Source organism: Bombus vancouverensis, chromosome 2 (genome assembly GCF_051014615.1).
Source record: "Bombus vancouverensis nearcticus chromosome 2, iyBomVanc1_principal, whole genome shotgun sequence".
NCBI classification, from domain to species: domain Eukaryota; kingdom Metazoa; phylum Arthropoda; class Insecta; order Hymenoptera; family Apidae; genus Bombus; species Bombus vancouverensis.
Genome location: NC_134912.1, coordinates 15,921,643 through 15,947,045, shown reverse-complemented (window position 1 = coordinate 15,947,045; position 25,403 = coordinate 15,921,643). Strand labels below are relative to the sequence as shown.

The 25,403-nt window shown below is 34.9% G+C and overlaps 1 protein-coding gene across 4 annotated transcripts in view; it reads left to right on the top strand.

Moving 5' to 3' along the window:
• LOC117162847 (neurotrimin) overlaps window positions 1-25,403 on the top strand; it is a 476,077-nt gene that overhangs the window by 283,127 nt on the left and 167,547 nt on the right. For all 4 annotated transcript variants that reach the window (XM_033344845.2, XM_033344844.2, XM_033344843.2 and 1 more), the window contains exon 3: window positions 7,984-8,171. In XM_033344845.2, the coding sequence (XP_033200736.1) occupies window positions 7,984-8,171 (188 nt within the window). The remainder of the gene's footprint in view (window positions 1-7,983; window positions 8,172-25,403) is intronic.

Here is a 25,403-nt window from a genome sequence, read left to right as displayed (position 1 = left end):
ACAAAGAACAAAGCGTTCCAGTCGATCAGTCGAGAAAGGTCAGGCGAGCTTTTCGCGGATAAAAGGCTGGTTACATAGCAATGCAACGCTCCCAATAGAGCTGATCCATAATTAAATTAATCCAAGCCCATTGTGGCCATCCGTGAGTCGGTCCAGTTGGCTATTCTGGCTTCAATCATTCGTTTGACCACTGATTCAATGCGAAATCTTTCTCACGAAAAATAACGCTTTCGTGGAATGGAAATACGGACGTTTCATCCGTGCGTTTCGCTTTAAAGTGAATTTCGAATAGTAATCGTAATTTTAGTGTGAGAAACAAAGTTACAGTAAAAGCGATCGCTCACGTTATAAAAAGCAGCGCGAAACTTTATGGCCGGCTGGTATTGAGGTCAAAATTCGTCGCCAGAACGTGTGGCGTATAAACGAGTGGAAATCGAGATAAAATTAAGTTGGCAGTTGGGTAATTTATTATTTATAATATTTTATATTGTTATTTAATTCTATAATAACAATACTTATTTATTAACAATTCACGGTTTGTGTTTGGAATATAAATTGAATTTGTTTTTCAACAAGGTTTCGAATAAATTTGACAATAAATCATGTAAAAAATATAGAAAATATCGAAAATGTAGGAAATATCTATAACTCGTTAGATTGAGTGTTGGCAAAAATATAAATATGTATCCATCGGTAACATAAGTAAATCTATGAAAGAATATTGAAAGTAAAATACTTGTTATAGCAATTGCTAAGTGAAAGGAAGATTTATCATAATTTTGCATAAATATTCACAGTCTACAGATTATAGTATATATATAGTATATATATAATATTTATATTATATATATTTATTTTTATATATATTTACATACATATAGTATATATTTCTGTATCGATTTTTTCAGAGGCAGAAGAAAACTAAATAGTAAAATGGAAACATTCATGTTTGTGACTATGACCCTGGGAACATGGAAAAGCTCGATCGTTCGAGAAAATCGCTTTAGGCGGGATTATCTTTACACTTCATTTATCTATGAAACGACTGAACTTTCCTCCTCAATGTCATTTCGTATCCTTAACGACAGAGCAGATAATTATTTTTGAGGGCCGTTTTGTGTGTCTTATCTTTTACGACTATGCCACGAAACTTGTAATGACCAAGATTTGCGATGAACTTGCGCACGGAACTTTCGAGATTCTAGAGCTGATGCGAGTGAAATTAGATCATACAACGAAATAGTACTAAGTATTAAAGAAGTCTATAAAATAGGTCTAATCGATTCAATCGATTTGATAACTTCGAACATTGAAGTTTCAAATTTCAATTAAATTTTAATTAAAATCCTCATAGGTCACGCTTAACACTAGAACTACCGAAGCGTTTAAAATCAGAAGCAGAATCGATTTATTTTCATCACATTGTTTTAATTCTGATCAACTATGAACGATACATTCAATACATATGAAAAATCAGTAATTATAGCGTCAATGGACAATAATTCTTACAAATCATTCCTTCTGAAGGAAGAAAAATATTCAAATCGTAACTAGATCGCAAGCTGGACCCAAAAAAGGAAAAGATTATCGAGAATTCAGAAAAATGATAAGCAAACATCAAAGAATTTAGAAAAATCACTATTTTTTTTATAATAAATTCAATCTGAAACTACTATATATGGAGAAAAGCAAAGAGCAACTTTCTCATCGGAGAAATGTCTTTATGAAGAAGCAAACAGAAATTGTAAAAATATAAGTATTTTTGTAAAAGGGAAATACAAATTTCACCGACTTTCGTGTACGTCTTTGAAGCTGTATTTCGAAAGCTTCACCGCATTTTGTCACCTTCCTCGATCAATGAAACGAAATCGGCTCGATCTTGTTTGTACGCAGTTCGTATCGAGTACAGCTCGAAATCGTATTACTTTCAGAATGGCGCTCGAAGTTTTGTACAATGCGCTATACGAGGGATTGTCAAGAAAGACGCGTCATTAAAAAGACGAGAAGTCACGGGAAACGTCGAACGCGCTTTTCTCGAAGCAATTCAACTTCCGTGAACGTTAGTCGCGAAGAAACGGGTGCATAAAGGGCTGCTCGGAATCGAAAACTTCCTCCTCTCTTAAAAGATCGTCATTCTTCAAACGCCTGAAGGGTTGCTCACGACTTCAACTCTCTTAAAATTTTTTATACGACAACGCACATCAAGGATCCTTCTCTTTTTTTCGCTCGTTTCTCCTTCTCTTTCAAAAGAGGAACGTCAAATTTTCCTTTATTAATTCGGACCATTATTTACTAATATTTGAAAATAACAACATTTCTCCATCGAATTTGCAATTTATGACGTTTATGAAATACAGGAACATATTGCGAGTTAGATACTTGGAAAATGAAAAAAAACTAATTTTTTCAGCACGAAATTTTAAATACGCACGATACGAAGTTTAAAAGTTTAATGTGGCACACTTCCGAATATAACAATTTTATTTCATGTTCGTTGCATATCCGAAATGAAAAATTTGTATGTTATAAATTCTTGAAATACGGTCTGCTTTCAAGCTATATGTAGCGAGAATTCAACGCATACACGATTTTGTTGCTCAAATACTGTTAGCAAATAATTACAACAGTATCAATAACAGTATCACCGTCAGTAGTACACAGACAACAGTAAATTTTCTAGAAAGAGGTGTAAACATACAAATATAATTAGCAAATGATAAGGATAATGTCCGTAAGATGTTGTACGGTTTTTTTCCTTAACACCACGGTAGCAAATATCTTGGAAGGAAACCGTATAAATTTAGAACGAAGCAAACAATTTCAAACATCCAAATACGATAAGAAAAAAAGAACTTGCCTATCGAATAGACCTACTGATACTTCATTTGCATAGCAATTACTTTTCATTGGTATCTCTAAAGTCGAGATACAACTCGAAGAAGAAATCTGTGCTGAGGTGGATTAGGCGAGCAAGCATGTGACTAAATTCAATATTTACGCGAACCGTCCGCTCGTGTAATCGTGTTGCAATTAAGAGCAGCAAAATTCGATTATGTAGTCGCCTGTTCTCGGCAGTGCGCTGTAATTAGCGGCGAAACCCGTAGAAAACGAATCGTGCGGTTAGAACGTCTGCCAAAGTGATAACAAGCCAATTACGTTTGCGTTTCGATCTTTCAACGCGACACGACAAGTCTATCTGCTATTTGCGAAAACATAGTCCACTTCGAAATCGTACTTCTGCCTCTTAGTACTTCTAATTAGTATCGCATGCAAACAGAACGTCGAGAATTCTATGAATAAGTTGTTAACGAAATTACTTCTCTTTCAATTATATTGTGATAGATGGTTAGGTAGATGATGAATCATCAGTTTCTGCACAGAGCTATTTGCTTCATAGGACAAAATAGATTTCTTGGAATCAACGAAGCTTTAGTATGTTGAAATCTAATGTTGAACTTTGCGTAGCATAATTAATCTGGTTGTATATTGCGAGACACTATCGACGTTTGATATAATTAGACTGTGGATTTTGAAACATTTATAGAAAATGTGAAGATACAAAGATGTACAGAAAATACATAACGTGTGTGAAAAAATATATAAAGTTGTGTTGATCGTAACATTTAATAGGCAAAACAAATTTATACTTGGTTCTATTTTTTCACTTGTGTTTATAAAATTTACATAAATATCCGCAGGATCGTGTCATGTCATATCTCGTAAAAATCAAAATACTGTGTACTTTAGGCTTAACAAGATCAGAAACAGCGCAGCCAATGAGGAAGTTACTTCGATCGAGTAAGAATTTCAGGTTTCCGTGAAAAAAGAGCATTGTAAAAATATTGGTTTGCAAGCAGATCTTAACTCATTCTATATAGAACAGAAGGAATAAACTGTATTTAACAAAACAATAGAAATCATACGCTAATAATGTAAAGGAATCATACTTGAAGTGTTAATTTTTTGAAAATATTTAAGTTTCGCGGGTTAACATTATTTTTGTAGCTTGTTAGATTTATTATAGCCATTTTTCATCTTATTATCGCATTATATGTATCTCATTAATGGTGTTATACTTATGCTGCACGGTTGTCTAATTCTATTTGCGGCTTTCATCTGGCATTAAATGGCTGTGCAAACATATAATTCTAATTAATCTACCTAGCAGACTGTTAGCTTTCTCTATTCTACGTTTTAACATTTTTAAAGTTATTTTACATTTTCGTGTCTTGATAATTTCACCTAGTTGTTTTTGGTAATTATTTCATGCATCAAGATAAAAGGATGTGTTTAACTAGATCTTTTACTCTTTATAATTTGTTCTTTGTATGCACAGCTGCTTTTAATTAATATTCTTTACTGCTAAAAGCATAGTCGCTGTGAGTGCTCAAGAATAAAAATTATTATTAAGAGAATATTGCACGCAAAGAACAACAACGTTCGAATATCCGCCGCAACGTTTAAACTCGTAATGTAAGAAGTGTCGTTTAAATTCCACCTTTCATTACGGCACCTTGCATCCGAACAATTATACGAGTAAATTAATTTCTCTGTTCTTGCGTTGCTCTTTTGTAACGTGGCAATAGCCACTTCGTGGAAATTATGTCTTTTCATCTCGAAGCAATACAATACTCGTTTTCCACCTGTATAGTCTTCGATAAATCTTAGAATTCAATGAATTATAAATCCATTAGCGGGATCTTATGTATGTATATTAATTAGTCGGGCATAAGCGATAATTGTTGTTCAAACAATTTCCACCATTTCGTTTCAGCGTTTTACGCGTTTCTGAAATTATTACGTTAATCGAACGAGAATCGAAAACACAATGCTAAGCGAAGCGTATGATAAACAGACGTAGTATTTGATATTTTTAAGAAGATCAAATATTTTGTGGATTAAAGATGATATTAATTTGTGACTTGGAGAGAAACGAGAGAAAAGTAATTTTTGAGAAATTCAATACTTTTTGGCCGATACGTATAATGAGTCAAAATTATTCTCATTGTCGACTATATAACAAAAATTCTTGATATAACAAGCTGATGAAAAGAATGTTTTAATATCTCTTACTTAAAAATGTACAGTTAAAAATTTGGGATAACAAAATCGAAAAGTTGCAGTGTATTTAAGTATAACGAGTTATGATATATATATATTCCTACATATTTACACATCACAAAATCAAAAAATTAGTTAGTAAGATTGGCCCAAGTTATGAGACGAAAAGAGTATCCTTTCAGATATTAATTTTAGCAAAATAATTACATTTGTAAAATATATCATTGATTTTGTGATATGGAAACATATAGAAATAAATACACAAAGAAAGTATAGGTTGTTCTTGCGTAATTGTATAGCGCGATTTTTCAAGCTTGTTTCATAATTTTGTTACCTCTAACTTTTAATTACAGTAACTCGTATCAATATTTAACATAGCATACTATGTGGAATATTACTGTTATAAAATATGTTTAAAATAAAAAAAAAATAAACTAAAAATATAAAATAAATTTATTCATAATGGCTAATTAATTCACTATTTTACAAAAATACTAAAACATATATTGTAGTTGTTAGAAACGTATAATACATTTCATTTATTTAATGCACATACTTTTCCTAAATAAAGAATAATAAAAAAAAACTAGATAATGCTCGAATTTCACGAAAACTGCAAATATTTATGCGAGTCATTCTAGATATCTGTAAATTAAAAAAATATTAATATTTCATTTCTCTCTTAACTTATTGTTTCATACGTTTTTGCCATACATTACAATTATCCGAATAATTCTGTCACTCAACATACGTTGACGTGTGCAGAAAACACAAGCGTTTCTGGGGAATTTTGTAGAAATCATCGAGAAATGAGAGAAGATGCTTCGCGTTAAAATAATAAACAAGTTCGGTAATTGTTCAGGGCAGCGGTGAAATCAACGATTCTCCTTTTTCTATCGAGAAAGTTTGGTATACTGCATTAAAGTTCATTCCAGAAGTTTGCTCTGCAACTCGCCAAAAGTGGCGAACAGTTTGAAACTGTATCCCTTGGTCGAACTCGGAAACACTTACGGACCGTTTTACCAGGAATCTTTCACTGACGTTTCCAGATTAAGAATCGCCAAAGAAAATAAATGAGTAAATCGACGGTTGTTCGATTCGACGTATGGCTACCATTGCAGTACTCTTTGTTATGTGGTTGAATGGAATGTAATTTACCCTTCATATAAAAAGTTTCCAATGCGATTACAATTAAGAAAGTTGAAGCAAACGAGGAATTAATTTATTTAAATGTTAGGATTACCAATTCGTTCGTTAACATATTCGTTGAGGTTACTCTTTAAAAAAGTAGCTTAGCAAATCAAATACGTATGCCGATTTATTTTCTTTATTTATTTATGGCTTGTTATATCAAGAATATATCGCTATTGTATTGACGACGACAGATGTTATATTTATATGTCTGTTACTTATGTAATATATTTAGTGTTGTTTTAATATTGTTTTCTAACGTTCAGAATTTATTCCAATTCATATTTTAGTTTATTTGAAGTAGTGCAAGAATTCGTTGGTAATTTCACTTTAACAAACAAGTTTACTCGCAGCTGCAAATATACTATTTTCCAATAATTAGCAAAGTTAATAGGCAAAACTACGTGCAATGAATCTCGTTCATGGGAACGATTGATTCGGAGCATAGAAGTTCCGAGAATGATGTCTTCAAGGAAGATTGGAAAACGAGAATGGAAACTGAAAGAGATCGTCATGTAGCAAAGTACTTTTCCTTTCTAGATCATGAAAAATTCAGGGCAAGGATCATTTCAAATATCCTCTGTGACACGTGTTAACGGCTCAAGAACCTCCATAAATTTTGAAAACGGGCATTTCCTCGTTTATGACGCTGTCAGCTAGTCGTCTCGACGTGCGAGTACGCGGCACAACCGATTGCGAAGCAACTACTGTATCAACGGTGAAATTTACGCTGACGCTCGCGATCCAATAACGCACAAGTCGTCTCTGTTATCGGTACAATTTATCTTTCCATCGGTGTACATTAAGAAATTCATCGCCGAATTCGTTCGATAAACAGGACAGTCGAATCGAGTGCACGTCGCGATGGTTCCCAACAGCGAAACAATAGGCGATGCGAACGATTGTGACAAGTATCACAGCGAGCAAAGGGCTTTGTCATCCTATACAACGACCAGTTGAACAGATTCGCTTGGAGAGTTCACGCCGCGAACTATGCCACGCTACACAGATAAAAACATAGACATTTATCACCTGAACTGCAAGCTGTCGTTCCTGTTTGACTGACGTTTTAATCGAATACGCAAGCCAGATCGCTTGGAAAAGTCAATACGTTATCAACGTAGAACTTTAACTCGTTTGCATCTTATTTGAAATACAATTAATCGCAAGTTATTATTCATACACGCGCGATGCTCATTACCGTACTATTGATTTTTGTGCAATTGTATATTTTTAGTAACGCAACTAAAGAAATAGAGCTGTATGGAAATTCATTTAATTCATTAAATATTATAACTACTATCCGAATTTGAATATTTCTTATTTGTTACCTTATTTCAAGCGACACAAATTTTCGTAATCAAGTTTGCATGTTTTTAAATATTAAATTTAATAAAATGTGCATAAATATGAAAGTAAAAATGCTAATTCTGTTTGAACAGCGAGGACAATTTACGTCGCAGACGGTGCATTTTTCTTTCAATTTGTTTGCACGGTAGATCGCATGTCGACGATTATAATTGGGAAACTGGTAGTCCGTTTTCGTAGCGATAGCTTCGTTTCTTGTCGGTACAAATACCGAGAGGGAGACCCTGGCGATGGATCTTTTCATTATTCGCGAACGTTAACGAACGAAGCTCCGCTGTTCCTTTGCTGGACTCAGTTGGAAAAGCGATAACGAGCAAGTTGCCACTTTCAATGAGATTTAATCGCCATTGCATTGATTTGCAGGGGTGCACTGCTACAGTATGCTACACGGAAGCAGCGGAAAGAATAGCAACGTTCATCAGAACAGCTTGGATGACAGCAGTACACAATCTGGTCCGTACTTCGATATATCGAATTCGAAGAACGTGACCACCATACTGGGCAAAACTACGTACTTGAATTGCCGCGTGAAGAACTTGGGAAACAAAACGGTAAGTGAACAATCGAATGTAATGCCAGAAATTCGCGTTGAAATATGACGTTTCGAAATATGAAATATAAAAACGGAGATTATCTGAACGGTTCAGAATCGATCAATCTTTATCTATATCTATATATCGAAAAGTTAACAAAAATTGGAAATATCAATTTCGTAAAATTTTAATTTAAATATACGTTAAGGGGTTCCTGTTATTCTTATTATTTGCCCATTAATTATTTTAAATAATTCTAATTATATTGTCTGAAATGGTTATATCTGGCATGCAGAGATGTATCCTTCGCAATTAATTGCAAACAAATCATTAGAGTTTCAAGATATCAAATAATGAATTCTTCATCGAATGTTGGCCATAATTTCCTTTCGTAAATTACTTGACTTATCTCTGCGATATAATTACACAAATATCATTTAAAATATTGCTTATAATGTTGCTCGAGGTAAAAGTCAGATGCCAAATATTTGTAATCGTATATTTAGGGATCGATTGAATCGATGGCGACACTTTCAGTTTAATCTGGGTCAACGGTGAGAAAGATTAAGGACTCATGATTCATATTCCAGCTGAGCAGGCCACACCCTTTACTAATTATTCAGACTTACTCCTTTATGCTCGACACTTACTATATATTTAGAAAAAAGATATTTAGAAAAAAAAGATCACCTTCTGTACAACACGTTTTCCTATACATTCGCCATAACCGAGAAAAAACTGCAGTCAAGGATAACGCGATATCGATTCAACGTTTCGTGTTGAACATTTCGAATAAAAAGTGGAACGAATTTCAACTGCAATTCCAATGTAATTGATACGAGTAACAGCATGTACCTACGTAGATGTATAGGTAGTAACTTGAATAGAGTGATCGATACTTGAGCTGTGAATTTCTGAAAGGGAACTCAGCTTTTGAATACAATCTCAAACGTATAAAGCGCATTAATTTTCTTTTTTTTTTTTACTCTTGCATTAACATTCAAGCAAAATATATAATACACGAAAATTAATCTCTTTCTCTCTCTAATAAAATTAATTAATTATCAATAATACGATAAAACGAAATTGTGACACTAACTTTTACGAGTTCAACTGTCCGATTTCGCATTATCTGTAATCAGATCGAGTCGTATTAAATTTGGTATCTCGCAATCGTATAAGAAGCCAATTATAACTAAAGTTTCTCCCAGTATAAATATATTTTTCAATGCAAATTCAAACTATATATCATGAGAGTGGTTACATCAGTTTAGAATTCTTCTAACGTATTGTTATCGAGGAAATAACATTTTGTAAGAAAATTGGATGGCAGTTTGTCGATAAACTGGAGGACAGCTTAAAAGCACTGGACAACGATAAACGGCGGGCAGGGCACGTTCGGAAATTAAAATAATTCCTAAGAGGTAAAATTAATATCGACGAAACCAACGGAGATAGCAGAAGCAAAAAGCATGGACCTCCATCACGAAGATGGGCTTACATATAAACGTTTTTTACGCCATGCTGAGTACAGGAAAATATCGAGTGTCAATATTTTAGCGGCACAATGGATCGTCACCTGTCTGTAGCAAACTGCAAAGGATGCATCGGAAGTGCACTTGGCCGTCGTCGACCTATCCACCCTGCTATTGAAGTGTGACTGTCCCACCCGGTATATGTAGAATGTTTATTTACCGATAAATATCAAGAATCGTTTTAATCGAAATGAATTATCTTATTTCGCCGTGGAGTTCTTTTGCGAATGATACTTAAGAAATAGCTTAGTTAGATAATGTTAATTAATCCGCGCTCGGTAAAATTATCAAAAATTTAAAAGTCTGATATCATAGTAAGCACACACGACGAATTAAAAATGTATTCGTCTTTAAATATGTACCGTGTAATATATCCATTTAACGTACCGTAATGTGTCATTCTACTTGAATATCCAATATGCAAATTAATTATTTTAAGCGTCACAAATCGCTCGTAGAATATTCTGATATGGACTAAAATATTCGAAGGCTTAATAGGTTATTGTGTTGCAATGATGTTTTTGATTAAAATTTGGAATTTTATAACAAAGAAAATTAGTCAAACAAGTTCGTGAATAATACAGGGGATTGACTATGTTTTGTGCTAAATATTATTTTTATCACACCATTTTAACCACATGGCGGCTTCTCCGTATATTTACAGATTTGTGAAAAAGTATAATTTCAAAATTTAGAGTCAGATCTGCTGTTCAGAATTTAAATATTATGCAGTGCTTACACAAAATATTGTCACATATCCTTCTCTTCTAATGAAACGTTTCTTCATCAGATTTTATTTTCATCGAATAAAACTTTTGTACGAAGGTACTATTAAACCATGCGAGATTTAATATACTTGGATCTAACTAATTAATACGTGAGTACTAACATAAATACGATACTTCTGTGTCCGATGCTCTTTCTAGCCGCTATAAAACATTGTAGACATTGTAACATAGTCGTACAGCTGAAATACAGTCGTATGAAGTTCCAAATGTTTAAATAGCAAAAAACATGTCTATAAATTCCATTTCAGCGGACTGAAGAAAATTACATTTACATACGTATCGCGAGGACAAACGCGATAAAAGAAACGAGCGTAATCAGAGAAATCTTTTAAGGCGACGCAATCCCAATTAATCGGTGTATCGAAAAGAGCGGCCTCTGTTCGAAAATTCGATGTTTGCTTGGTAAAAAGCAGCGTAACTATGTCCGGTTCATTCATATGTATAACATAACCTAGTTTCGATTTGCGTTCTGCTCTCGAACAGAACGTTACCTCGAAATTCGTGTCGGAGATACAGTCAGTTTCTAACCGCGGAGGGCTGCTCGCGAAATTTTAATGACGCCGCGTACGATCGGCCGACACAGTGCTTTGCAAGCCTGCGGGAAATTGACTCGAGTAATTATACTATTGCGCGCGCGCGTTCTAGCAGCTCGACACGAGCCACTAACAGCCGAACCAAACGTTTCTAACTTTTCTTCTTTCCTGCGATAATTAACAGGCGAAATAACTGGACGATAAACGAACGACAGAAGCTGAAGCTTCGTTGTGTAATGGAATATAGTTGAAATAGCAGATGCAAAACGATTACCAAAAGCTCCCGAGGTGAATCTTTGACCGGGTGAGCTGTTGCTTCGGTTATTGCTAAATTAAAAGAATAAATTGGAGTTTTATCGAACTTCTAAGTCACTGATTTTACGTTTTATAAAGATTGGAGTTTTCAAATGTCTTTCTGTTTTTTTGTTATTGGAATTTCCTTGATATTATTGTAAAATAGCTTTTGCGGATGAAGAGTTTCTGTATAACGATGATGTTTATTAGCATCTCTGACTTGAAATTGATTATCAGACGAGCAAATCAATTTCTTGGAGACGAAATTAGCAGGAAGCTTGTTCCCCGTGTAAAATTTCTGCGGTCGGAGTTCATCGATGCTCACCAACGGCGCAACCAAGTTTATTCCGCAAAGTACACTCCAGTAATTACAACCGAGTTCGAGTATTTGATTTGGAGATCATGTTTACACGATCATCCATTAAAACTTTGGAAGAGTTAAAATTCGATCCGTGTCGGTGCGTCGAACGAATTCGCCGAAAGTGCAGTTCGAAAAATTCCAAAATTTATAGCATTCTCGACGATATGTCATTAATTCCATCTATTTCAACATTGAATTTCCGCTATCGCTTTTAAGATTAGTGCACTTTAAGCAACACATTGATAGAATTATTAACTGCGCGCATCGATAACATCTCCTGATACAACAATATTATTCGTTCAAATAGTTACATGTTTTAAATTACAAGTTTGTTGTCCGTTATTTATGACAAAATGATAAAATTCCTTATCTTATTCTAACATGTCTGCCGATTTGTCCTATGAACAGTTTATGTAAGAAATTTGAATTTATATAATTTCAAAAAATGATTATTGTCACGAGAAGTATCATCATACGATAGTATTTTCGTTCGATTATAATTTTTTTCTACGATAAAGTGTTTAATATAAATTTGTTTATAATGGTTACTTTAAGGATTCTGATACAGCATAATGACAGGAAAATATGATTATAAAAGTTTCGAACACGTGATACATTGGTAGTATCGTAGAATAGTATAATATACGTAATAATATAATATATATATTTGATATGGAAAATATGCTCTAATTAATGTATCGTATTAAAAATACGTATTACTGTGCATACATATTTTCAAATTAAACGTAAATACATACACGTACACATGCATGGTCTCTATATTTTATTTTCCCTCGCGCACTACACAGTTCTCGCTAATTAAAATGATAACTTTGCACAAAAGCTCTCCTATCAGTTCGATGTTTGTATTGTTATATTTTATTTATAAATATCTGATATGATCATATCAAAACCAACAAAACAGTCCATAAAAAAAATTCCTAAAGATATACATCGCTACAACGTATTTCCTCTACCAGACTAAAAAAATTTCTTCAATATGAAGTTTCTTAAAACGCTTATAAGAAACTAAATATATACTCTCCTTTCTATATATTCTTATATAACTATATATTTAACAATATTTCCAATTTTCGTACTCAAGAAAACATTTAACAACCAATGCAGCTTTATCTTATTTCGTTTCATTGACATAGTCCTCCAGTATTCATGTACATAACATATATTCACTGAACAGCTAATCTATCATCCAAATATCCCTATTTCGCCACGTAATCCGTCATTCAGACCGGTATTCAGTATCTTCACAGGTGCGCGTTCCAATTCACAAGCGGATAGATTCGTCGCGGACAGTATTGCGGTGTACGACACCCCTCGTGATTCGAAATCCGCCCGCGTTCTCGTACAGTCTGGCTGCTTGGACTGCGAAATCAAAGGAACAAATGGCACATGCTCGATTTTCAAACAGCCGAAAGAGTCTCTTTGCGCGTTTCCTCGATGATGCGGTCGTCGTTCGAAAATCACGTTAGCGTCCGCCCTAGAAATTGCAGGATTAGCAAAGGTACGGTGGCCACCTTTGCGGCCGAGGTAAATCGCACCCGATGAAATTTCATTCGAAACCCTTGTGGCCCTTGCATGTTCATTACGGGTTTCCTTAGTGCCACAAAGGATTTCACTTTCTTACGTAACACTGTTCTCTAGTTCGCCATTTTGGCCCGGAGGTTATGGCTTTCTGTCTGTTCTACGCTTGGTTTATGTGTCTTTCTTAGTCTGTCCCTGTAGAGATGCAGCTCTTGGCGGTGCTCGTCGAACGCTTTGATGTCGAATTAATGTAAGGCCGATTAAGGCTCGTATCTTGCTGATCGTCGGGTCGGGTTCATGATCCATTGGAATGCGAGAGACTGATTTTGGTCGATGCCGCAGCGCGCGATTCTCACCCTGCGAAGATTTCAACACTTGAAATCAATGATGAAGAAATTTGTGAAGTGAAAAGAAAAATACTATATCATAGTGAATTATTTTCAGCGTTACTTATGATAACCTCTGAGGAAATGTATCTCTATGTCGATGATAAGAAGTTTTTAGAGATTTTATTCCAAGATAATTCACAACCTCTTTCTTGTTAATCAAAACCTATCTTTTATGATGCAATATTGCAGCTTGCTTTAAATAAGGTAGGTGATGCGTTTGTATTATTTAATCCGAAATTCATTGATTTCGATATTAATATAATTTCAGATTAATTTTAAATACGATATTATCGAACCTTGATATCGTGCACTCGCAATTGTATAGGATTAATTGTGCGAAATTTCCTTCTTAAAAAGGACATTTCTCCCTATTTGACAAATACGAATGCGTATTAAATACGCAAACAATATATTTAAATTCGAAATTTATTTATCAATTCTTCGATTCGCTTATCTCGCTCTTCTCTCCCGTTCTCTGTCACGCAAAATTGGAACATTGCTGAAAATTCCCGTTTGTAAATACATTGACTAAATACACGGTGTTGTTAAAATAATCGATATCTATCTCTCGCTCGGATTCCACCAATATCAATACAAGCATTTCCAGTCTGCATCGTCCACCTTTATCCGCCCCAATACATTATCCTCTCAGCCTACAAATAAACAATTTTCGAAATATATACATATTTTTCGACGTTGAAAGCGACCCAATTTTCCCCGTGGATCTCGGATCAACGCGGTTACAAAGATCTACAATTTCAATGGAAAAACTGTCCCACCTCCTCATACTAGTTCACAGAGCGAACGACTCGTTGAAAGAGTATCTGTGTAATCGGACACTCTCGATACCAGTTTCGCGAACGATGATCCACGACGAGGTTCCGGATAAAAGCGGCGGCTACACGGCAAGCGGTTTTGTTGAAAACAAAAGTGCTTGCTGAACCGCGGAGAAATCGCGCGACGAGCCCCGTCATCGATATGCCGGTCAGTCCGCCATTAATTTTCTATTGTATCCAGTCCCAGGACGAACCAACGTTTCTATTTATCTACACGGTCAGGCTACGGCGTCGCCCACGAGCGATGCCTTCGCGGCATTGTCAAGCGAGACACGCGACTCTGCCATCAACGTGATGCGAAAGCCGATTCCCAGCACGGACATTCGATCAAACGAAAGGAAAAAGCGAACCTCTGGGCACGAGAATCTATTGCATTCTCAGTGTCCTTCCTCGGGGAATCAGGAGGATGAGGAGGACTTCCTTGCGCGGACAACTCGATTCTACCAGCTGCTATTAACATCGATCCACGATAGTTATCTAGATGTATTTTCCTCTTTATTTTACTGCATGTGTGTGTATGCGTGTTGGATTACGGGTAAGTGTTCGCAAAAAACAGGTTCATTACGTGGAGCTGAATTTTGATCGGTTTAGCGAGGAATTACGATGTCGTGGATTAGATGATATTAGGTCTGTTAGATATATTAACATGTGGCTGGTTAGAATGTTTCGTGGAAACAGTCTGGCTTATCTCACAAGTAGTCTTTACTATTTCATACGTAAGTTCTGTTGTTTATCATGGAATTGAACAACATAGAGGAAAATGTGTTAAGTTGCATTTCCTATATTTTAAGGCAATGGTCTTTTAATTCAATACGCTGAGAATATGAAACATAAGTTAGTAAAACAGTTGCATATTACACAATATGAGTTATTTGATTTTGGAACTAAATATATATCCTTGTCACTCACTCGAACATTCTAGAAATGCTAATTATTATAACATATGTATTTATATTATAGATCTATATTCATTTTCGTATCTTTCAATTTATCGAATTCTTCCTCGAAATTTTAAATATATTAAAATATTCACATTTACCTATCAAGTCAGGTTCATATAACAAAGTCGTCCAAAATATGCTTATCATATTCTTTTCTATTTTGTTCCGTTATCGTAATGGTCGTATAACATGTCGAGGAAACTTGTAATTCATAAAGGAACAATAAATTACAATGTGAAACTTTCATGGTATATTATTTGCTACATAATCCACCGCTGGTATAGCGTTGCCCGCCGTCGAAATCATAAAATTCAGCACCAGGGAATTGAAAATTTCACGAGGGAGTTCATTACCGGTAATTACTCGCCAACAAGCTGTATTGTAATATGTTAACAAGACATTTTAGTTTCGATCGAAAGAAGCCTCGACTTGTAAACGTTCGGTGGAACTTTGTGCGACTTTAGAACCTTGAACATTTCCTGCCCTCCTCTCCATCGATATCTTATCGTATCTAACCTATGTACACGCGTCTACAATATTGTCTTTATGATGTTGGAAGAAATCAGTTCTTAGTCACAATTCCCTTACGTTAGTTGATCGCTTTAGCGCACACGTAGGTTTGTTCGTTATCTTATCTAGCGTTAATCCTGCAATTTCCATCGTGAAAATCTTCCATATTAACGATTGAAAAATTGAAATGGTAAATTATCTAAGTGTTAACAGGAAAGATGTATTAAAAATGCATATTTAACCGTTAGATTTATTTATCACTTGAACACTATAGATTTTCAGTGGCAAGTTTGACGATGAAACAAATCAAATTTTACAAGTAAATTTTATAAATTACAAATTATCTATTCTATTCTATCTGATTATTCTATTCGACAAAGAAATTATGAAATTATAAACGAGAACTTCTAACTTGTTAATGTACTGATATTATTAGTTGCTAAAGTATTGTGCAAGGGAGCCTTGATTGTGTTCTTTAAAAAGGGAACTTCGACAGTGGTATTTTTTAAAGGAATTTCTTTTTACGTGTAAAATTTCTTGTGCAAAGCATCCTTTGTAAATGAATTCTTTTGGACAGTTTTTTTATAAATAATTCTTTACATCAAACGAATCAAACGTCTAATCTTTACTATGTTATACTAAAATCGATTTATTTCGGAAACTGAGGGTAAAATTGTTATTAAAAATTGTTGTACGTATCATGAGATCCAAGCATAATCCACCGATTCGCAAGAATTTCATATTTCTCGAAATTTCAATAGCAGGAGAACGTGCACTTTATAAACAGCGATGATTTCCAGTTTAATTCCCAGTAATAAAAGGGTGGTCAATTGTCATCGTTCGAAACAAATTCTTTGATAGCAATACGATACTCCTTTGTGCGTGAAAAGCTTTCAGACTATTCTTCCTGGTAGTACGCTGCCCCTATTCACTTATTGACTTGCTTTTATCAGATTTAGAGGAGAACATTTTAAATATGCTCTAGACATGAACGTTCTCCGTGTTGAGTCAACAATGGCGTTGGTTGAATAATTGAATATGGTGATTCCCTAACCGTTCCAACGTTATTATACTCTCACGTTTATGTACTTTTAAACGTTCACAAAACAACGAGTCTCGTTTGTTTGTTTCATCGTCGCGTGTTTATTACGCGTTTAAAAATTACACCATTTTTTAAGACGATTGGACTCGAATAAATTTAGGAATCTATTTATTATTTTGTTAAAAGTCAATGAAATTTTTTTTATTATAAACCTCCTATCTATATCTGGTTTTTGAGATTTGACACTGATTTTTAATTATTAAAAATCTCTAAAGTTTAATAAATTAATTTTTGCTCATTGTCAGTTATTTCTTATTTGACTGATGTAACTGATTCACATAAAGTTTCAACAGCATGCTCACAGGATATATCTAACAAGTTTAATCTGTTAAAATATTTGATGTTACTGACGCATACGTAGCGTTGTTCTAATTACGTAAAATTTCATTTGCTAAATTGTCAGTAAAAATTGAAAACGAAACTGCTTACGCATTTCAACGGAAAGATATGAAATGACAAATAAAATTATACGCAACGAGATTAAAATGAACATTATTAGTTGAAATAACCATTCATCTCTGATTAAAATGTTCGCAATTCCTGTGCAGGAATAGCTACGTTTTAATTTCTCTATTTGTGCATCGTCTCATTTCTCTATAAGATAATAAGATGCAAAAATTAAAGCCCACCTAATGTAAATTAATTTGTCTTTATTAACATCTAACTCTTGTTATTCCATGTTATGTACCTTAAAATATCGTTACCTTTTTGAAATTAATTAAGTAATAAATGTATTCTTTATTTCCAATTTTAATGCATTATGTCCTCCTTAAAAAAATTATCAGACAAAAAAGTTTTTCTTCACAGCACCAGAAATATTCTGTTCTGAGAAGATTAACTCCGTGATTATAGAATTGTTACACATTCCTTGTTAAGGAGTGAACCAATTAATAGATTAACAGATTATCCTTTATCTAATGCAGTGAAAAAATTTCCTGAACAAATAGAATTATCCATAAATATCCAACGACGTATCAATGCAGAAAAAAAATTGTTTAAACGCATTCCATCGTCAGCCTCGCTAGAAAGACGCTTGTAACCCTCGAAATATAACAGACAGGAGACGAGCGAAATTCAACTTATCGAATGTGAAACAGCTTAACACACTTTTATTATGTTCCATAAAATAGATGCATCCTTGTCGTGTTACGATCTGATTCGACATTGATGACGCACATATTCATGCTAACGATTCTCATGAGGAGTGTGTCGCGTGAAATTTTCACCGTTCCTTGTTATTGTTCTCTTCGTTCAGCGATCGAACAATCGGTAATTCATCGCGTCCTGGCAAATTGGGTCGAGTTAGTTCGACGAAATGTTCGGAAGGTATTTGCGAAGAGATTCGTTCGTGAAATTGAAGAGAGAGAGAGAGAGAGAGAGAGAATCGGACGTTCGTGATACCGGTCGCTTCGCGAAATAGCCCGATGTACCACAGAACTAGGAACTATTACGTATAAAGTTGTGAGTTTCCAAGATTTTCCACTTCCCTCCCTTCTTTATCTTCGATTCTCGATAACACCGACACCGTTCGATCTCTTTCGACTACATCCTCGTATTCTCCTTTCGTTTTTCTTCCGGATTACGCCCGTTTACTCGCAGCACGAGTTTCGACCACCTGGTTTCATTCAAATGATATCCATTGGACAGTCGACCATACGTGTGTGTATGTTTAGTTATGTATAGATTTTAATCGATCGTACGTCGTAAAGATTTATGCGACGTAGATACATTTGAGAGTGACGAATGTCGTAGAACATGTTGATGACAATTTTCAACTTGAAACTTCGTTTACACGTGAAGGGATTTGTATGCGAAGCTTAATGCATAATATCGTTGATCTGCTAGAAAAGTGATATAGATAAGAGGAATAGAAAGTTTGAAGTAGAAAATTATCAATTATATGTCTGATTACGTACTTTTAACAGTGAAAAATGTTTATCTCTTACGTAGTTCGTAGTTTTTTGATCTCAAGGGTCTTCAAGAAAGTATCGTGTATTGCTCACTATCGAAAGAAAAAAGAAAAGAAATAATACTCGTAATAGTAAATATTTCTGTTTTTATCGATCTAATTAAAGTTACGAGAAAAATGATAGAATATAGAAATAAATATGTTTTTCTTAAAAAAAATGAAATGTTTACTCGAGAAAGATTTTTTACCCTTACTTTTTTTCTTACTTTAAACTTACTTTTACTACAATTAGTATTAGATTGAACAAATTTTAATTATTCGATTCGTAATCGCCAAGACAATTGCACGGAGATTACCATTCGTTTTTGATTCTCCTCTATTATTCGTGTCTTGTAATTAGTAGATTTTTTGGTCACGTGTGCTCGCGTGCGATACCTTATCGGTGCTATCTTAGTAACTGTTATAACAATCATAAAGAGCAATCTATCTCGCGTGTATTTATCTTTAAATTGTTCAACGCTCTTGGGTATATCGATCAGCCTTACGCTACATTCTCTTTAATGCAAACGAGTTGCGCTAATTAGTTACTTTAGTCGGTCAAAATCGTCAAATGTACGATACTGTGTTAAAATCTTAAGCTTGCCATCGCGGCTATATAACCGCAATTAACTATACTTTACAACGTAATAGCAACTAATTACAGTGTAATATTTGTAAGAAATGTTTCCTCATGATGTTAAAAAATCTTTCCATATGAAAATCAACCGCTTATCTTTCTTTTGGTCGTTTGTAACTTCATTTATACATGTCTATTACATTATTTACGATTTATTACATACAACTCTCATGAAATCTAAAATCATACAATTCGTTTATGTGCAAATTTCTTTTGTAGACCATGTAGCGAACCAAATTTAGTTAGTTGATTTACCAAACTTATTTGCTAAATTTAAATACGTAGGGCATGTACGAAGTTACAAAATGCAAGTAAAGAAAAAGAAATCGTGCCAAATGAGTTTATTAAACATTTATTTGACGATATCTCCAACAGAACAAGAGTCATATTGATCATTTAAAACTGTTAAGTATCTCATTTAAATAGTTCATAATTCATGATTTTCATGTTAAATAATTAAAAAGTATTTACGGAAACGAAACAATACCAGATACTATATTAAATTTATTCACAGAATAATAAATACTGAATTCGAATAACACAATGACCTTGTTTTCTACAGATTTTTCTCACGTTTCCCTATATTTCATCGTATTACTGTATCACAAAAACTAGGTATATTGTTACTATATTCTAGCCAATACACGCAATTTTTCTCAGCGAATCACGATTACAAATTATTTATATATCATTATTACAAAAAACAGGATATCCAATTCCATTCGGGACGAAATAAATTTTTCCTGGAATACGTGTGCTATACCTTTATCGTTCCGCAAGTATTTCCGGTCAGCAGCTTCCTCCTATGTTCTTCTTGTCTTCCATCAAATTTCTTCGAATCCCTTCGGGATCCAGGTCACTGGATGGATTTTCCGTGGTATCACCGATGGTCGTTAGACACAGAATAATTAAAAGAAAGGAGGAAAACAAAGGGTAAAAAAAGAAAGGGCTCGTCCCTTACGGGGCACGGAATCCGAGCCGCGTAATGGGCAGCGCCTTAAAGAAATTACTGCCGCGGCGTCCGCAAAGTGCGCGTCCGAGAAAGTTTATTAAACGAGTCTGGCACGGGAACCAGCGTCGAGGACGAGGCGAACAATTTCGCCCCCAGAAAGATTAGTTCGCCGTGGCGCTCTAATAATCCCATAATGTATCCTGGAAAAAGATCTCTCCTGTACCCCCTTGCAGGAGTGAGAAAAATCGACGTAATGGCGGCCGTCTTCCGGCGTCCGCACGGCCATTTTGAAAATTCGCACGATCCGCTCTTTTAATAATTTATGGATTATCTTTCGCCCTAATCGCCGGCCATTTCTTATACCGCTTCCATTTCTCTCTGCTCTCACCCTCCTGTTTCTCGAGCTTGCTCGCCCGGAAATCGTTTCCGCTACAATCCACTTAACCGTCCTCGTTAAACAAAGTACCACCGCGTAAACTACTTTCTCCGCAGAAGGAATGTGATTAATAGGACTACGTTATCAAAGATAACGCGACACGTGTGAAACGTCTAATTGACTAACGTTCTGGGAATTAGAATTCTAGTGTTTATGTCATTCTCGTGGTTGGCTTGTCATGTGGGATATTTTGGGATGAATAGATTGAGCAGCTTTTTTAAAAAAAAGACCTGTAAGATAAAATGGGGGGTAAAATGTTTTAATCGTAGCTTTTTTTTTTAACATTAACCAAATTTGAATTGATAATTATAATCGCTTTTCTTAAGAACTTTTTTCTTCGCATATCTATAAAACAATTTTCATAATGATTCTGCTATTTTATTAAAAGCAGATACGCTCAGTTGTTATATATTTTTCCATAAAAATTGGGTAAGTTATAAACAGTTATGAATTGCATTTATGTATTATATTATTTTGTTGCTTGACGTTTATTGCGTTGGAAGATAACTCAATGGGTATACATATACGTAAATGATAATAAATAAAATGTTGGAACGTTTTTAAAAATTTGTTTCGAATTTTCATTGTAATTATTTTAATACATAGATTGATAATAAAATATTTTAGTCCTATTGTATTTTATTTAGCTTATACGTTTGCTTGTTTTCTTTTTTATTTCCCTCTTTAAAATCTATAGCCTAAATTTTCATTCGCCATATACATTGTGTATTCTGCGTGCATTAGTACCGTCGTATAGATTTCTATATAGATTTCCACAATTTTCATTCCTCGAAAATCCTCTTCATCGTATCTTTTGGACCTTGAGATAAGCTGTGCTATAAAAAGTATAATATTACGTGAAAGACGTCAAAGGAGATTCGGATCGTGAAAGGATATCGACGAGTATCATATAAAAGAGTCCAAAGACAGAATTTATTATCCATTAGAAAAAGTTTTGCATAGAAACTCAGATCGACGAGGAACAAATAAAGAGATGAATAGATCTACCTGGCATAAAAGTTTTTGTTGCAAAATCCACAATGTTTTTCCCCAAATTTCATAAAATCATTCTATAGTACATTAAATTCTATATTTTCAACCATTATCCTTTTATATCCGTGACAATTATTGCGAAATTGGTTAAAATAAAAAATTTTAACAATATTATGTCACATTGATCGTATACAATTACCTTCAAAAAGTAATTAACAATAACTCAATCAGTAGGAAATATCGAAAGAGATATTTTTCGAGTTAAATTCACGAATACCAACATCAAATAGGAAGAAAAGTTCCTGAATAAAAACGTATTAACCTTTTCAATTTTTCTTTCTAATCTCCAATAATTTATATAAATGAACCATCGTTAGATCTTCTATTTAAGTAGTGTTCCGATAATCGACGTTCTACCGTCGAAATAAAAATAAAATATACATCATACGAATCCCTTCCGTAATCTAATTTTTTATTCGACACAGATCGTCCAATTCTGATCGTGACATGTATTTCTCGTCTATCAACATTTTTCCTTTTTCATTAAACATTCTTGAGCCACAAACCTCGTCCCGATCGTAAAAAAATATATGCCTCTGTAACAAGCCACGGCTTAAATGGAGCCAGGGTGGAACAGAAGAGAATGAAGCGTATGCGCGCGCGAACAATGTGTGCGGCGAGCAGCCGGAGGAAGCCGCTGTTACGTCGATCCGTTCGCGCGAGCACGATGACGGTGACTAGAACAATGACCGCAATGACGACGCTTTTTCAATTAAGGCCGGCCTCGCGCGAGAACAACGCGACACGGACGTTCTCGCACGTTTTGTCGATCCACGTGAGTCCCTACATTTTTCATCCCTTTTTCTTCTTTCAAAAACATGCTTCACTGTGGCCAATGGACGCACTTATTATCGCTTACGTTAGCACTAAATTTCCTGGTTGATTTCAGAAGGCCGATATCATACATTTTGTGCTAGGCAATTTTTAAAAAAATTTGATACAACGATTGACCAACTTAAAGATTAAATTTCTTTTGTGTAACGTGAACGAACGTGTGCAAACTATTTGTCCTGCAACAAAGCTTACGTTATCCCCAGTACACAGAATGTTCAATTGATATCGATTGTGGTAACGTGTCGATACGATAGCTACATCACGATGACCACGAGACCTTTTTCCGTTATATAACATTACATTAAATACCGATCTCCTATGAAATTACTCTTTTAAACAAACAAATCGTATATCGACGAATCCCACGCACAACTCTAAAAAATTCCCAAAGATATATCCTTCGTGCCATTACGCTATCTGTCCTCTGAATCAAAGCCACTATGTTTCGTCCCTTACTCTTCCTTTCTCAATTGCTTGCAAACCCTATTAATCTGAAAACCAAAGCGCATTAATTTCAAACAATCCGCGAAATGACCCGGCATATTCTTGCACGGTAACCCGCTAACGGGACGGTTCCACGAGTGGCATAGCTCGTTCATCCGGGTTTCCGGCGTCTACGGACGATTCCGCAACGATTACCAAATACGTGCCCGCACTCGCAGCGCATATTTCGTGGCGTTACACACTCACAGACACACGTCCCTTGGATTATCTCTATTTATCGTACGTGCAATCCCAACCGGTGCTTCAGGAAATACCGAAAGAGGATTACCAGTCACACAGCCGAATGCGTCCGTGGCTTCATTAATTCAGGGTGCACATCCTTCGGAAGCCAGCTTTTCCAGCTACCGTCCAACTGGTTATACGCGCCTCTACGTGCATCGAAACGACCATGCAAGTCGACGAATATGTACTACGAGAGTTAGACGTCGACTGTAAATATACATTAAGGTCCGTCGCGGTTTGCCTCCTGTATTTTAGCTACGCGTACCTCGCCATATCTAGATCCAGTTTTTGGGTGGTTTAAACGGTATTTAGGTGAATAAAAGGTAAGTCGTAAGAGACGTAATTAGATAATTATTATCCTTCTTGCGTAATCGCTGAATGAGAAGAGTAGACCTTCCTTTGGAATTTTAACGCATCGAGGACGTACGTTGCGTTCGTATACGTGTTTCATTCGTGTAATTGTATGATTATGAGAAGAATCTCAAGAATTTCTTTGATCTAGATGTTGATCCAGTTTTGTGAACTTCCAAGAGAATAAAGTATTTTATAAGTGCAAAAAGCATATTACAGCAGCGAATACATTACCGTGGATCACTGTACAAATTGTAGGCAGAGAAAGGAGTTCTGTAATTTGAGAACAAAAGAATAACGGTTCTCTCTATATGATAAGCCTTCATAAAACAATGACTTACTTCATTCGCATTTTTTTAAATAATGTTACGTTTCTAGGCGATAAAACGTGGAAACCTCTCTCGAGGACCCGTGCCACAGTCATCGGTGTTCGTCGATAATCTAAACGTCCCTCGACATCCATCAGTTGACGATCGGTTTCAGTCAGTAGCCGAGCAAATGTCAAAGGGTCCAAATTCGAGATTTCGGTCGCCTTCGTCACATTTAAATAACTAGGAAAATGAACGTGAGTCGCTTTTTTTGGAACCATTAAGCCCTCCCCCTACACGTTTATAGAACATTTATGTGTTACCTCACTGCGTGATCTGTAATGAGATAAGGAGAGAATGTCTCTTTTGGATGGGGAAATTGGGGTGAGAGTAATGGTGGAATTTGAATTGGTGATGAGACTCAGATTTTTGTAAAACGTTCATCGAAGTAGTCTGAAGTAAGACATTCCAGTTTCTATAGAAATTATGTTACCCATGTATCAGTTGTAAACTCTTCAAAGTATAGTATTTATTAATTTGTAAAGTTAAAGTCCTGAATTCGAAAGTTCAAATTTATATGGAAGTATTATCATATGATGTATACTATGTAAAATATAGAGTTTGCACATGTTTATCGATTTTTTTAGAGTAATATATAATTTAAAATATTTTACTGGACATTTTAGTTCTCCAAAACGTTGGTCTAATTAATTGAATAAGTATGTTCTTCTTGAAATGAGTTTTCTTTTTCAACGTATTATGTCTACAAAGTGTTATACCTATTGCTATTATTGGTCTTTGTAAGAGTATATTCCACGGCCTTCTTACGAAGCTTTGGTTCGTACAAAATCCTCAATTTCCAGCAGTTGGACTTTAAATGGCGGCTTTTCAATTTTTTCTTTCGAGAAAAGTAGAAATCATAAAGGGAAAACGGGATACCCATTAACGAAAGGAAAGCATCTGGAAACAAAAAAATGATGGAACTTAGTACCAGAACTTGATAGAATTGGATTTCGAAGTTGAGTCCTTCTGATCACGGTAACGTTTGTAACATCGAACAATCTTTTACAAGGAAGAAGATGGAAACTAAAATGGGAAACGAACTTGGGGAAGTTGAACGCAAGAAATTCCGAGATAAATTAAAGGGGAGAGAAGAGAAAAAAAAAGAACTCTA